General features: G+C 52.6%; 1 protein-coding gene across 2 annotated transcripts; it reads left to right on the forward strand.

Annotated features, from left to right (window-relative positions):
• The first annotated feature begins 1391 nt into the window (after positions 1-1391).
• LIG3 (DNA ligase 3) lies at positions 1392-15496 on the forward strand. Of its 2 annotated transcripts, none has more exons than XM_084272936.1 (20): positions 1392-1486; positions 1728-2297; positions 2764-2901; positions 3594-3791; positions 4216-4367; positions 5283-5449; positions 6401-6478; positions 6590-6758; positions 7665-7820; positions 8275-8406; positions 8919-8998; positions 9246-9333; positions 9961-10038; positions 10265-10388; positions 10597-10739; positions 11485-11559; positions 12101-12247; positions 13070-13244; positions 14090-14181; positions 14979-15496. In XM_084272936.1, exons 2-20 carry the CDS (start codon positions 1748-1750, stop codon positions 15210-15212), a joined length of 2976 nt encoding a protein of 991 aa, XP_084129062.1. In that variant the 5' UTR covers positions 1392-1486; positions 1728-1747; the 3' UTR covers positions 15213-15496. The 2 variants fall into 2 exon arrangements, with proteins under 2 accessions (XP_084129062.1, XP_084129063.1); XM_084272937.1 differs by having other exon boundaries at positions 1394-1486; positions 1829-2297.
• The last annotated feature ends 627 nt before the right edge of the window (positions 15497-16123 follow it).

Below are 16123 nucleotides of genomic sequence, written 5' to 3' on the forward strand. Positions count from 1 at the left end.
CGACAGACACGTGTCTGGTGAAGCAAATTCTGAACCTTATGCCTCATGCTCTGCGGTGTAACAAATCAGGTGAGGGACAGCCCAGCCACAGCAGCCTACGTGGTTGTAGGTACCTTTCCCAAGATGAAGGCAGGAAGCCTGGTGATGTGTACAGCATCCTCTCCAGCTTCTTCAGCAGCCTCCTGGCACGGTGCAACAGCACTTTCAGAGAGAAACAGGGACGGCCACCGCCAGGAGAGAGCCGGCAAGCTGTGCATTGCAGCCATGAGCCCACTGCACTGGGATGAAGGGCTGCTGTCAAGGGGCTGGGCTGACACGGCAGCGTCTCAGGGCCGGAACACACACAGCGTCAGGCGTTCAGGGGGATGATTCCAGGCCAGGCGACAGGCCGGCACCTCAGGCGCGCAGACACGTTCAGCGCCCCTGGCGGGCCTGTTTCGGGGGCGAGGTAACAGGGCCTGAAACCTGCGCACACACCGCACCGCACCCTCACGGGGCCGGCTCCACGCAGTGGGGAACACCAGGCAGCGCTCCCGCAGAGCCAGTTTCCAAAGCCGGCTGATACAGCTGCGCTTCGGGCCCGCTCCGAGGAGGCGCGGCACCCTCAGAGGGAGAGGCCGGTGAGGCCAGGCGCGGAGGCACCGCGCGGGGCTCTCGAAGGACCGCCCCGGGAAGCATCGCCTCACGCCGGAGGGGACACCGCCTCACACCGCCTCACGCCGGGGGGCGGCACCGCCTCACGCCGGAGGGGACACCGCCTCACGCCGCCTCACACCCGGCAGGGACCTCGCCTCACACCGCTTCACGCCGGGGGCGGCACCGCCTCACACCGCCTCACATCGCCTCACGCCGGAGGGGACACCGCCTCGCGCCCGGCAGGGGCACCGCCTCACACCGCCTCGCGCCCGGCAGGGACATCGCTTCACGCCGCCTCACGCCGCCTCACGCCGGGGGGCGGCACCGCCTCACGCCGCCTCACACCCGGCAGGGACATTGCCTCACACCGCCTCAGACCGCCTCACATCGCCTCACGCCGGAGGAGACACCGCCTCGCGCCGCCTCGCGCCGCCTCACACCAGGGGCGGCAACGCCTCGCGCCGCCTCGCGCCCGGGCGCGCGGGGCAGAGCGCGCACCTGCCACGCGACCACCCGCGTGCCGGGCGCGCGGGGCAGAGCGCGCCGCCGCCACGCGACCACCCACGTGGCAGCCGCGCGGCGTCGCCGCCGGAGGTGGGACAGAACGTGCCTGCGCGAGGCGGGGAAAGGGGCGTGGCCAACGGCTCCCACCGGCGCGCCGCGCGCACGCGCACGATCTGGCGCCACTTTCGGGCGGAAGAGGTGGGGCGCGGCGCAGCGCGCGTGCGCCCTGCTCTACGGAGGCCCGCTGGCCGCCGCTAAAGGCCCGGCGGTGGCGGCGGCTCCGGCCTGAAGCGCGGGCTGCGGCGAGTCGGGCCGCCGGCGGGATGGCGGCGCCCTGAGGATCTCGGTGAGGCCGCCGCCTCCTCCTCCTCCTCGCGGGCAAGGGGTCGGGGGGCCCGTGGCGGCGGGAGGCTGCCGTTGGGTCGGGGAGGGGAGGGGAGGGGAGGGGGGGGGGGGACGGGGCGGGAAAGCAGCGGCGGCGCGGGCAGGGCCGCGGGCAGGGCCGGGGCGATGGAGGCCGCTGGGGCTGCGGGAGGCGGCGAGGGGCCCCGGGGCCCGGGGGTGGCTGAGTGTCTCCTCTCCCGCAGCGCTCCCCGGAGCAGCCCGGATGCCCGCGGGCAGCAGGGCGCTGTCGCGGGCCGCCCGGGCGCTCGGCTGGGGCACAGGGTTTGTCTCCCCGCACACGCAGGTCTCCGCGCCGGGACCCTGCCTGCGCCGGGCGGGCCTCGCCGCCGCCTGGCCCGCGTACCGGCTGCCGCTGCGGCGTGTGCCCCTCCCGCCTGCGGGCGGCGGCCAGGGCGGCGCCGGGGCTGTCCCTTCCTGCCCGACGCTGAGCGCCTGGCCCCGCCGCGCCGGCTCGGCTGCGGGGGACATGGCGGAGCAGAGGTACTGCGTGGACTACGCCAAGCGCGGCACGGCCGGCTGCAAGAAGTGCAAGGAGAAGATCGTGAAGGGCATGGTGCGCATCGGCAAGATCGTTCCCAACCCCTTCACCGAGTCCGGCGGGGATATGAAGGAGTGGTACCACGTGAAGTGCATCTTTGAGAAGCTGGAGAAAGCCCGGGCCACCACCAAGAGAATCGAAGACATCACAGACCTGGAAGGGTGGGAAGAGCTACAAGATGGGGAGAAAGAATTGATCAACAAGCACATCTCAGGTGAGAAGCCAGCAGCACCTGGGTCAGTGTTGTGCACTGCTCGTTTCCACGGCGTGGCACCCACTGACACACAGCCATGCCTCCACCACGAGCGTCCTCACTGCTGTGGTAGCATGACCTAATGACAGAGCTGCTCAGACCTGTCTCTGCTCTGCAGGGGAGGGAAGTAACAGTCACCTGTGCAGTAGTGTTTCTTAATTTGTCACAAGCAACTATGGGGACGGTCCTGGTGGTTTCATTCAGGTGCAGACACAAGCAGATAAATCCCAGGAGGAATCAAGCATCAGTCATTTTCCATTTTCAGCTTTTCTTCATGGCCTTTAGTAAATTACATGGACTTTTTCTCCTCCATCCCCAGCTCTTTTAGAACTTGTTTGCTGCTGTATATCTTACATATACAGCATATATGTTGAGAGATGCATGGATCTTATTTCTGACTGCTGGTTTGAACCTTGCTGTTTTACAGAAGCGAATTCCAAGGCTGGAGGCACACCGAAGAAAAAGGTGATTGTCCAAGCTAAGCTGACTGCCACAGGACAGTTAACCACGAAAGATCCGCTGGCTCTTGTCACTCCATCACCAAAGAAGTTCTCTGGCTTCACAGGTGGGATTGAAAACTGATTCTGGGAAATCCTCTTCTAATAGCCGCACCAGTGGTGTTTTAATTTGGCTCACAGTGGTAGTTTTGCATTTACAAGGTGGTTTAGTTTTAATTTCTTTATTAAAAACTGGTATGCCAGAAAGTTGCTAGTGCTTTCTCAGGCTGTCAGTCTTGAGAGAGCTGATGTTTGACTTTCTGGTAGTCCCAAAGAAACAAAGGTTATGCAGTAACCTTGTTGTCACTCCACTCCTGTCGTAGTCCACTGGCCATTTGTGAAGATACAGAGTAATGATATCCCAAGAGGGGTGGGGACATTTTCCCCAGCTTAGAAGCTACCTTGGGGAAGCAAGTTGCTATGAAGGGCAAAGACCTATAAAGGAGAAATCAAACAGAAGCACCTGCAGCAGGAATTCCTTTTCACCAAGGTTTAACCGTGTTTATCTGGCAGAAGTAAGGTCCAGAACATTCTGGTGTGCTGTGAAGAGCAGAACTGATGAAAACTTAGTTTGTTTTAAATGGTAATTGAAATTTAAATTCACAAATTTTGGTGTGGCAGAGATTGCTCCTCAGTTCTGAAGCTTTGCCAGGCTGCAGGGATTGTCCTTTGCAGCTTGCCAAGCAGAGGTGGCCTCAACTTCAAGGTTTGGTCTGTGTTGAACTAGTGAGTAAAGCAGCTTCCTATGTGTTTGATGCAGCCAAGCCAAAGAACGCGGAAGATGTCTCTGCAAACTCTTCCCACAAGTCCAGCCTGTCTGCCCAGAGGTGTGACCCGAAGCACAAGGACTGCCTGCTGCGGGAGTTCAGGAAGCTGTGTGCCATGGTTGCGGAGAAGCCGAGCTACAACGTGAAGACACAGATCATCCAGGACTTCCTGAGGAAGGGCTCTGGTGGAGGTGCGAGTCCTGCTTGGCATCCTCAGTGCATGAGAGGCCTCTCAAAACCAGCCTGGCTTCAGAAGCAAGGGGGGAGTAAAAGCTGGGTGCTGTGATGACTTGTGAGCCAGGGAGGTAACGCTTGCAGGGTGAACTGTTGATCTGAACAACGAATTCGGATGAGAATGGCTCAGTCTGGGATTGTGGGGAAGGTTTGCAGGTGCCACCAAACTCAGTGCTGAGATGGGATTCAGAAGACAATCGCAGGTCTTTCCCCTAAGAATTCTCCTTTGCAGTGAAGCAGAACAGGATAGTGGAAAGAGGAAGCCCAGCTCTGTGTTTTGGTGGGGTTTTTTCCCCCCAGGGTCATGCTGGTGGGCACAAACACCCCGAGTCTGCAGGTGAAAATAACTTGTGACAGTTTCTAATTGTGCTTTGTTCCCAGATGGCTTTCATGGGGATGTATACCTGACCATTAAGTTGCTGTTACCAGGCGTCATTAAAATCGTTTATAACTTGAACGATAAGCAGATTGTAAAGCTGTTCAGTAGGATTTTTAACTGCAGCCAGGAAGAAATGGTCCGAGACCTGGAACAGGTGAGTGTAGACAGCAGTTCTCTGAATTTCTGCTGTTCAGCCCCTTGGTATGGAAATTGTGGAAGGGCTTTTTTATTCTCACTCCTGTTTGAAAGATTGCTGGCTTGACTGTTAAGATGGGAGTTGGTGATTTTCATTTTTCCTTTGCTTTAGCAGTTTTCATAGCACTTTCTGCCATCTGGAACCTTTAGAAAATGTTTGAACATAAAGCAAGACATGAATTCACCTGCTAAACTTTAGCCAGCAGGACTAACAATCCCTAGGCAAGTCGGGCTGCATGTGCTTTGTCTGGTGTATTCCTACATAACTGCTTTACGTGACTTCTGTCAGTAACATCATGTATCTAGAACTGATTCAATTAACAGGTTGGTACTGTGGGCTTAAGTTTATTCATATAATTAAGCTATGCTGACACAATTACAAGTGCTTACACGTGTGCATTTAACTCCTGTGCATAGGAGTTGGTAATTAACTGTGCACACTTCTGATTCATTGCAAGATGGAGAAAATGGGTGAATTAGATAATGAAGCCAATTCTTCCACCTCTGGTTACTGGCTTGGTGTATACTGCCTTCTAGTGACATCACTAGATTGTTTCAGATCCTGGGATTTGCAGGTGGATTCATGCTGAGGAACTAAAGGGTCTGTGATGCTAGAGCAGTGAAAAATAAAGCAATGAAATGACACTGGTACCATAACTTACCCTTCTTTTTTGCAAATGAAACAGCTGAGAAGCTTTATCCTCTGTCGTGGCAGCTTTATTTGAATGTTTGATTCAAATTCCTTCATGCAATCCCAGCATCGTTCCTGTTCTTTATCCTGCTCACTGGAACTATGCTGAATGTCCATCAGTGTCCCCATTCTCTAGCTGTAGCACTGATCCATACCCTTATGTTGTGGTTCCTTTTGAGACAGGGAGATGTTTCCGAGACTATCCGCCTCTTCTTCGAACAGAGCAAGACTTGTCCTCCAGCAGCCAAAAGTCTCCTGACTATCCAAGAGGTGGATGAATTCCTACTCCAGCTGTCCAAGCTGACGAAGGAAGATGACCAGCAAAGTGTGCTGCAGCATATCTCTCGCAGGTAAGGGAAGCAATCAGCCTCTGCAGTTTACTCTGTTAGTGGTTTGATGAAGACACCTTGACTACTGACCAGTGATGGAGAAACGTGTACAGCTCCTGTCGTGCCAGAGAACGTCATCCCTGCCTGTCAGCACATTGTTCTGCCACTTACTAAACAAGCAGCTTGCAGGGCTACCTTAATGGGACTCAGCTGCTAATTAAGTGTCTGTTCTTAGGTATGTTGGGAGAAGCCTTCAAGCTATTTAGATATGTGGGGGATTCTGGGTCTGGCTTGCTTTGTGTTCATCTGAGGCAAGCTGTATGAGGAGTGGCTGCAGGAACTGGGATTGTTTAGCCTGGAGGAGAGGAGACTGAGGGGAGAGACCTGATCACTTTCTACAGCTACCTCAAAGGAGGTTGTAGTGAGGTGAAGAGCAGTCTGTTCTCCCAAGTAACAAATAATAGGATGAGAGGAAATGGCCTCGGGTTGCACTGGAGAGGTTCAGTTTGGGTATTAGGAAAAAAATTCTTCCCTTTAAAGAGTGGTCAGGCAGTGGTGCAGGCTGTACAGGGAAGTGAAGGAGTCCCCATCACTGGAGGAGGTGTTCAAAAAGCATCTAGATGTGGCACTTTGGGACATGGTTTAGTGGGCATGGTGGTGTTGGGTTGATGGTTGGACTTGATGAACTTAGAGGTCTTCCATCCTTAATGATTCTGTCACTCTTGATGCTTTAAGTGAATTTTGGAAGGTACATAACGCTGAGACAGAACCAATATTGGCATTCAGATATAAAGCAGCTAGGAGGCCTTTCATATATCCTCCCATGCCTCCAAGATGTCACTGGTAACGTGTCCTCTTTGCGTTTAAACCCTACAGAAGGGAAGGCCTTTTACAGGGGCCTGGATCAGTTTATTGTGACTGGGAAGTGGTCGAGTTAAATGTCTGCCACTCCTGAATCCTCTCACGTTTCAGATGTACGGGCAACGACCTGAAATGCATCATCAGGCTAATTAAGCACGACTTGAAGATGAACGCTGGAGCGAAGCATGTGTGAGTCTCACCTTTCTGCGCGAGGTGAAGCCAGCAGTGGGCATTCGCCTCGTTAGCCAGGGGCAGCAGACCTGGGGTTGACCTGTGTTTCCTGCCTCTCCTGTTCTAAAGGTTGGATGCGTTGGATCCCAACGCCTACGAGGCGTTCAAAGCCTCGCGCAACCTCCAGGACGTGGTCGAGCGAGTGCTGAAGAACCAGCAGGAGGCTGAGAAGGCGCCGGGTCTGAAGCGGACCCTCAGCGTGCAGGCCTCGCTGATGACCCCTGTGCAGCCCATGCTGGTAAGGGCGGCTGCCCGGCTCGCGGGCTTCGAGGAGTCCCAGGGACTGCCGGGGACCCTCACAGCCAGGGCACAGCTCAGTGACAGGGTTCAGCAGGAGCCAGTGAACACACAGTGCTTGTTTTTATGTTTAAAGCTGTTGCATAAAGTGTTTCCTACTGAGAGGTCAGTTCTTCAGCCAGGGGACAGGGGATGGGACAAGGGGAAATGGCCTCAAGCTGCACCCAGGGTCAGAGCAGATGTTAGAAAAGATTTTTTACTGAAAGAGCTGTGGGGCTGTGGCACAGGCTGCCCAGGGAGGGGCTGAGTCCCCACCCCTGGGGGTGCTTAAGAGCCAGGGGGATGAGGTGCTCAGGGATGTGGGTCAGCACAGGAACAGTTGGACTCGATCTTAAAGGTCTTTTCCAACCTCGTGAGTCTCTGATTCTGTACTCAGCATACTCAGTACTTGCAGCCTCAGTGATGCTGCACAAACAAAAATCTTGACTTGCTTGCAGCCCAAAAATGACTTTTTTGTTCGACTGCTGTCATCCCAGAAGCTGATCCTCTCTCTGGAAAGAGCGTCAGCTTTCTGTGGGGTCAGAGAGTCACAGACACTTGGGGTTTTCTTTGAAGAAATCAGAGTTAAGTATTTACTAACCACACTCCTGCAAAAGGGACAGTACTTACACCCCTAAGTATTAGGAGGAGAGAAGCACTGACAAGCTGTAATTATCTGGGCGTATGCAGATGACTAAGTAAATGAGTAATTAAGAAAAGGGAAACTTGCACTGGGTACCAGAGCCCCAGACAAAAAGATCTACAGAGAAATCGGTAGTTCATTTCTGACCCTAGGTTTCAGGAGCTTTATTTTTAAATGCATCACCTGAGTCTGCTGGGAACTTGTCTCTCTCCCCACCTTTCCAAGGCTGAAGCCTGCAAGTCCATCGAGTATGCCATGAAGAAGTGCCCCAACGGCATGTACGCGGAGATCAAGTACGACGGCGAGCGCGTGCAGGTCCACAAGAACGGGGATCACTTCAGCTACTTCAGCAGGAGCCTCAAGCCTGTCCTCCCACATAAAGTAAGCTCCTAGGAACTGTCTGCTCTGTTGTGCCAGGAGCTCTGTCCCTGTGACTGAATTTCACAGGGGTTTCTATAGGCCAGACAGACACCTTCTCTTGTAGACTTGCTTTCCTAATTTCTGTAGATACTGGAACCCGGCAAAGCAGCACTCAGTAGAATTGTCAGCCCTTAGTTGTGGTGGACATTAAGAGCCTGAAACTGAAGTTCAGCTCTGTCTGCCTTGGAGTCCTCCTGATGCCTTTGGGAGGCTTGATGCCAGTTGGGTGACGTAGGAAAGTCGGGTTTGAACAAATACACCCGTTTGGAGACTGTGCTCTCTCTGCCATGGTAGAAGTAAAGCTGCTGCAGCTGTGCCTAACGTGCCTCAGACACACTTGTGGTGAAAACATCCACACTGGAGCAAGTCACTCTCTTCAGCCAGTAAACATCTTTGGCTTTATTTTTTTCCCAAGGTGGCCCATTTTAAGGACTTCATCCCCCAGGCTTTCCCTGGAGGGCAAAGTATGATCCTGGATTCAGAAGTGCTTCTGATCGACAACAAAACTGGCAAGCCACTTCCTTTTGGGACTCTAGGGGTGCACAAGGTAAAAAAATTTAAAAATCCATCTTTCTGTTGTGTTTGGAGCACAGGGCAGGCTGGGAGGCCGGGATGAGGCAGGGGGTGTTCAGGCTGCGTGGATGTTACGCAGTGCTTGTGTCTGGGCTGAATGGTGGTGAGGTCAAAGGCAGTAAAAGGAAAATTAAATCATAACTGCTTTAACTTGACATAGCTGTTAATCTGCTGTGTCTAGAACACTTTCTGGTCCTTTGTTGCAGCAGTACTGACAGATGTTGCACTGCCTGAAGTCATTAATATCTGTGGGGTTATTTCCCTGTCACTATGAAATCATCAGCTTTTATTTTCTTAACTTGTGCTTTGACACATTCAGTCTAATCTTGACTCTCAGAATATTTGTGTCTTTTAGAAGAAGCCCAAGCTTTTTATGACTAAAAGACTATGGAGATAAAAAATACAACCTTCTGTGTCTGTTATTTTTCTAAAGCTCCGTGGCGCTGCGTGCTACAGCTGCAGGATGTCTCTTTACTTGTCTTTCAGAAAGCTGCTTTCCAAGATGCCAATGTTTGCTTGTTCGTGTTCGACTGCATCTATTTCAATGACATCAGCCTGATGGACAGGTACGTGTCTGGCACAGAGAAGCCACACCAGCTTCCCAGCACGAACTCGCTGGATTGTGCTTCCACCACCGAGGGAGCCGTTGGTATTGGCTGTTAAGACCATTTACCCTCTAAAACCAAACAGCAAGGGGGGATCTTTGTTCTGCTGTGGAAAGTAAGAGCTGATTGTCCTTTCTGGAGCTCTGGAGAAGTCGTTCAGTAGTGGAAACAGCTCTTCTCAGTGCCTCTTGGTGTGTTTCCCTGTCAGGCCGCTGTGTGAACGTCGGAAGTTTCTCCACGACAACATGGTTGAGATTCCCAACCGGATCCTCTTCTCGGAGATGAAGCACGTCACGGTGAGTGCAGAGCCGTGGTGATCTCTCAGCTTGCCCTGGGGACACATCACTGCTCCTTCACACAATCACAAGCTTGGAAAAGCCCTTTAAGATCATCGAGTCCAACTGTCCCTGTCCTGTGCTGACCCAGATCCCTGAGCACCTCATCTCCCCTCTGTTAAACACCCCCAGGGCTGGGGACTCAGACCCCTCCCTGGGCAGCCTGTGCCACAGCCCCACAACTCTGCCAGGGAAGAACTTTGCCCTCCCATCTGCTCTGACCCTGCCCTGGGGCAGCTTGAGCCCATTGCCCCTTGTCCCATCTCCTGTGCCCTGGCTGGAGAGACCATCGCCCACCTCTCTGCACCCTCCCTTCAGGTAGTTTTAGGCCGTTATGAGGTCTCCCCTCAGCCTCCTCTTCTCCAGACTAAACATAGAATCATAGAATGGTGGGGCCTTTTCTATGATTAAGGCTGCAAATCCTGCCCTTCCCTGCCTGTCAGAATGGTTCTACTTCTGGCTGGGCACAAGGCTTCTTGAGCTAGTGGTGTTCAGGAAATCCACACCTGTGTTCCCATCAGAGAAAGCCTGAAAAGCACAGCCCTTTGAGCCTTGAGCCTACCACCATTCCTTTCTTTTCCTTTCCAGAAAGCTTCAGATCTGGCAGATATGATCACACGAGTCATCCGGGAGGGGCTGGAAGGACTGGTGTTGAAGGATATAAAGGTGATTCACATTGACACTTCACTAGTGTGCTGGGAGTTTGGGAATACAGAGGTCTGGGGATGAAGCACGTGGAGCTGAGCATCCTCAAATCAGCACTGACATCCAGTCCAAGTTGCTGCTCATATGCTGAGCACCACTGTGCTGGATGAAAGCACGGGCTGTTTGAGGAGACAGCTGTCCACCAGATGAGCTTTCTGACTGGGGCTTCTGGCCTTGTTTTGTGCAGGGTAATTATGAGCCAGGCAAACGACACTGGCTGAAAGTGAAAAAGGACTACCTGAACGAGGGGGCCATGGCTGACACAGCAGACCTGGTGGTGCTGGGAGCTTTCTATGGACAAGGCAGCAAAGGTATGTCCCTGCAGTTAGCTTAAGTCAGATATCTGCTGGTTCAGAAAACTCAGCCTTTTTCCTGTCCTACCAGAAGGACACTGGCTGCAACAGTCAGCAGCTGCCACAGCAGCCCAGTGCTGCCAGGCTGTTTGCTGGGGCTCAGCTGGCAGTCCCCAAGAAGAGAAGGGGTTTGGTTCCTTGCTTCACCTGCTCTCCCCTCCTGCAGGTGGGATGATGTCCATCTTCCTCATGGGCTGCTATGACCCCAAGAGTGAGAAGTGGTGCACAGTGACCAAGTGTAGTGGGGGCCACGATGATGCCACCTTGGCGCGTCTGCAGACAGAGCTGGACATGGTGAAGATCAGCAAGGTGAGAGGGTCTCCAGCACACTCAGCAAAGGGCTTGGTAAAAGCCTTCCTCCTGAGCTGCTGCTGAGGTGTCAGCTAACTGTGGAGTTGAAGTGCTGTGCTGGGAATGAACAGGGCTGGGTCAGAGTTAAACAGATAAAGGACTGACACAAGTGCGATGTAGGTGCAGCCAGCTCCCCAGGTGAGGCTCTGCTGGAGAGTTGTGTTCACCCACCGAGTGGGAAGCCAGGCAGCATCTCTTTCCTGCTAAGACAAGTTTTATTGGGAAGAAGAGAGCAATGGCACTGGTGTGAAAACAATCACTAGATGGGGCTGGAGGTGGGAAAAGCTGGAGTTGGACTGTTGCCTTGTGGCTGGGTAACCTGGCATGCTGGGGTTTAGACTTCTTGTTAGGTGAAGAATGTTACTTTTCAAGACTTGACAAACAGGGAGCTAAACTTTGACACCCTGAAGTCCATCTGCATCAAGGCTATAGAATTATTTTTTTTAAAAAGGTACTTTTATATGGATCACAATTAGAGCAAGTGTTACTGGAATGACTGTGAGGGCAGTGTTGCAGATAATTCCTGTGATTCTGTAGATGAGAGAAGCTGCTGCAGATCAGTGCACCTTACACTGCAGGCAAAGCAGGTTTCATCCATGCAAAGGCAATATAATGCCTAGATGCAGATCTGCTGGCTTCTTTTGCAGCAGCAGGCTCATATGTGATCAGAGGTGCTATCATTTTCTTCTTGTGCTTTTAATAGGATCCCAGTAAAATCCCAAGGTGGCTGAAGATTAACAAAATCTACTACCCAGACTTCATTGTCCCAGACCCAAAGGTACGTGCTGACAGTGTCATTTAACTGGCTTTTCAGCCCTGATAGGGGAGTTGACTGTACTTGATTTAAGTTTCCATGTTTTTCTCTTCACACTTGGAACAGGAAATTAAGTGCAAGTTTTGATCTCAGAATCTTGCAGGTGTGTTTGAGGGTAAGAAAGAGCTTCATGGAGAAATCACACCTGCAGCTCTCCTGGGAGATATTCTTGTGCATTAAATCCCTTCCAGGAGTGAACGTATTTTAAATTTAAGGCACGAAACATCTGACTTACTCTAAATGGTTGAAGCACAACTGTAACCCAGAAGTTGCTGCTGTTTAGAAAATAGATTGGTGTTCTTTGTGCCATGTATCTGAGTGGAAAGGGGTTATAGATATTACTGGAGGAGCTCTGACTTGCTGGAATATAGATAGGAATTGTTCTGGGCCAAGCAGGTCAGTTTGTGTGTCTGGAACCTGTGCTGGAGGGGTGGTGGTGGGGTAGAGGAGTACAGGTATGGTGAGACAGCACAGAAGTGTGACATGACTTCCCAACCCTGCTCAGAAAGCTCCGGTGTGGGAGATCACGGGGGCCGAATTCTCTAAAGCCGAGGCGCACACCGCGGACGGGATCTCCATCCGCTTCCCCCGCTGCACCCGCATCCGAGACGACAAAGACTGGCAGACAGCCACCAACCTCCAGCAGCTCAAGGTGAGTGGACGCTGCATTTCTGCAGCCTCTGACAGCAGCCTGCGTGCAGAGGGAGTTGGACAGCAGGGTATGTGGTGAAGTGCTGCTGCCTGGGATGGCACGTTAAGTTTTCCGTTTGTTCTAGGCTCTTGCTGGGTTATTTGGGTGTGAAACTTACTCTGCATGGGGCCCCTCGAGTCTCCTGAGCTGCTGTGTTGTCTGCTTGCAGGGAAACCTGTGCTGGCAGCTCCTTGTATTGGCTCTTTTAACAGCCTTCATGGAGAGGAATTTCCTCCCTGAAAAGGGTGACCTTTATTCTCTTGTACCTTGATGGTCATCGGGTCTCCCATTAATTGCTGAGATTGGGGGAGGCATCTGGGAAGTGGCTTTGGGGCGGCTGACCCCATACCGGGGTGCGGGGGCAAACAGCAGTGTGGCAGGACCCTGGGGCTGCCCCCACCCCGCACAGCTTCCCTCACAGGAGCTGTGATGGTGGCCACCCCCAGCTGTCAGCCAGGTCTCGGCCACTGTCCTTTGCACTGCCAGCAGATGGAAGCAGGGAGTCATGCAGCTCAGTCTTCCTGGCTCCCTGTGCGGGCTGGGGAAGGTGAATCTCTTTCAGGCAGAGCATCCCCTGTGTGTGCCATGGCATCATTCCTTCCTCAGGCTCTGAGAACACAGAGAGCTTGAGCAAAGGATGATGGCTACCAAGAGGTTTAGGAAGAAAAAGCATGTGAGCAAACACTTTGAGGGGAAACAAGAGTAGCAGATGCATTGTATGTCATGTCTGGTATCGGAGGCTTTGCTGGGGCTGAAGCCAGTGCTTTGTTTCTGGTGGGACAGGAGCTGTACCAGCTGTCCAAGGAGAAGGCTGATTTCAGTGTTGCTGCTACAGAGGAAGATGAATCTACAGCTGGGAGCAGTGGTGAGAACGAAGGAAATTCCAGGTCTTCCACACCACACAGTACTGTTAAAACTCCCCCAAGCAAGTCACCTGCCAAAGCCCAGAAGGCAGAAGGTAAGATGGTGCTTTCCAGGGAGAGGAGCTGCAGGGTGTGTTCTCTGGGGCTGGGGCAGTTTGGCTTCTGTCAGCGTTTGAAGATCCTGTGGCAGCTTTCCTGTGCACAGCAGGGCTAACGGGCAAAGCTGGTAAGACCCTTGGTTTGGCCTGTGTTACCCTGTGTGGATGGAATACCCACAGCTCTGAGGTGTGCCAGGGAACAGCACTGATGATGCTCTGTAGGCTGGTGCTCAAACAGCTCACTTAGGCAATGAAAGGTCTCTGAGGTGATACAGTGCTTGCAGCAGATAGCTTGAACCTAGCAGAGTCTCAGTTCTGCTCTACTTTGGAGTGGTTTCTCAGGGACTTGCAGTCCCTTTTAATCTTAGCTCCCTGTCCTTCACAGGCTGTGTAACATTGATCTGAAAGCTCTGCTGCCTCAGCTCCTGCAGATCACAGCCCCTTTGGTTGGGTGTTTTTGGCCACGAACTGGCATTTCATTTCATTTGGATGAAATTCATGCTGCTGGCCAGAGGGGATCTCCAGGTAGCAAACTGCAAAGCTGTGAAATGAGTTTGCTCACCAGCATTCGTCACTGGGGAATAACTCGAAGCAAAGTTCTGAGCAGTCTCAATAAGGCAGGGTGGTGACAGACAGCAGGGAGGGAAGCTGAACAGCAGCAGCCCAGAGATGAGGGCAGGAAGATGCCCTGAGCGATTTGCAGTAGAAAAACGTGTCTTACTAGTTACATTCTAATTCATGGATTTTTCCAGAAGCAGGAAAAACCTTTTCACCCTCTTTGCTCTTCTCCCCCCCGCCCCCCCAACCAGTTCTGCACAAATGAGACAACTTTTTGTTTTTAGAAAGCAAAGCAGTCATCAAATCCCCTCAGAAAGCAGAGGAGAAGCGAGGGGAGAAGCGAAAAGCATCTGAAATGGAAGACAATGGAAAAAAGGTACAGAGAGCTGGAGAGCAACCGGGCTGGGGTGGGAGGAAGCTGAGGCAGCTTCAGTTGTCTGTCTGTTTGGCATTCTAGCTAGAAGGTCTTTGAAATCTTCCTCTAGCAGCACCCTAAATTAAAATGAAATGTAAAGGCAGAAACAGGAGCAGCCACTCCCCTTGTAAGGCAAGTAGATGGCTGCAGATCTTCCTGTCTGTAGAGCTGACGTAACTGGGTTTGTCATGCTGGGGCCAACACTTCACCCACCAACCTCCTGCTCCATGCAGCACTGCGACTGCTGAGCAGCTGCTCTTCCCGAGCGCTGCAGGTGGGAGAGTTGGGAGCTGTCAAGGAAAGAACTTTCCTTTCTAGCCCAATGGGCAGCAAATTGTAGGAGTGGATTAAGAATCACTGAGCTATAGTTTCCTGATAAGCCTGGAGTAGCTACGCTGACGTAAACAGCGAGCCCCTTCCCAGGGTGGTTATGTTCTCCTACTTTAAGAGGCTTGTGAAGGCAAAGACATTAGGATCATGTTTACTGGGCCACATCGGTGTCAGTGCTGAGGGGAATAATGGGGTAATGACTCCCCTTAGCTGTAACATCTGGCTTCCCGAGGAACCGGCCGGGTGTTGCTCCTGTGTGTGAGTTAATGGGGTGCAAAGAGCAATTTGGGGTTATTAGGTGTGGGAGTGGAATGATAACCTTGGGCACTGTGAGCCGACTCGTTCACGCCTCGAAGAATTCAGTGTGGTTTCCAGACCCGTCTCCTGTGCTTTCCCAACCTGTGCTTCTCCTCTTTCCCACCACACAGATGCTGCTGGACATATTCACCGGTGTGAAGCTGTACCTGTCACCCTCTGTGAAGGACTTTGACAGGATCCGGCGGTACTTCATCGCGTACGACGGGGACCTCGTGCCGGAGTTCGACACCGCCTCGGCCACCCATGTGATCGGGGACACTGCTGAGAACCCCGAGGCGAAGCGCGTGTCTCCCAACTGGATCTGGGAGTGCATCCGGAAGCGCAGGCTGGTGGCCCCGTGCTAGCAGCGGGGGCAGCCCACCAGCCCTGACACCAGGGTTCCCTGAAAGGAAGAAACTGAGACCCCTCTGAGACACGGGTAGAAAGGAGACGCCCAGGTCCATGGGGTAATCACCAAGGTCCCTAACAAGCGTATGAATTAATTAAAACAACTCTGAGGAAATGTCACTGCTGAATCCCTTTCTCTGCCTGTAATGTAGACCACTGCCCTCCTCTGGGTAGTGGTTTAGTGTCCCTGGGTTTTTAAAGTTTGGGTATTTTTATAGATAAATAAAACTGAAGCAGTTTCTCCTTTGCTGTCAGGACTTATTTTCCAAAGGTTCTTTTCTGCCTGGACAGGGAAAGAGACCACTGAGTACATGGAGCTGTCGGCTGCAGGGGCAGCATTGTTTGCTGCATGGCTACAGTTTAGATGAAAGACTCAGTTCTGGTCTGACTTTGCTTTCCTGTTCCTTAACATTCAGCACAGGCTGTACACTGGAGCATTTTACACCTCTGCCACGGCTCTCACATTAAAACTGAGACACCAAATAAGTTCCCATTACAGCAGCTGCTGAGGAGTTACCTGAGGAGCCTCTCAGAGCGTTCTGGTTCTCTAGGATGTGTCACTTGTGATCTGCAAGTCCTGTTCCAACAAGTCAGAGCTGAGAAGGGAACTCTTCCCTCTGGACCTTCAGGGTAGCTGAGAAACTGCCCTAGCTGAAGCTGTTGAAAATGACTGCAAGCACCTGAGTATTAGTAAAATACAGATTTGGCTTAGAAATAGAGGCTTAACTGCTTTGCAATGACAATGTGAGTTTGCTGAGTAACTCATACTGGTCATGAGTCAGCAAGTTCCAGAGCGTGCTCTCCCTGGTAACCTTCACTGATGTTTTACCAGTACAACTGAAACTGAAAACACAAAGTTTGCTTTGTC

This window comes from Gallinula chloropus (genome assembly GCF_964237585.1).
Source record: "Gallinula chloropus genome assembly, chromosome: 19".
NCBI classification, from domain to species: Eukaryota; Metazoa; Chordata; class Aves; order Gruiformes; family Rallidae; genus Gallinula; species Gallinula chloropus.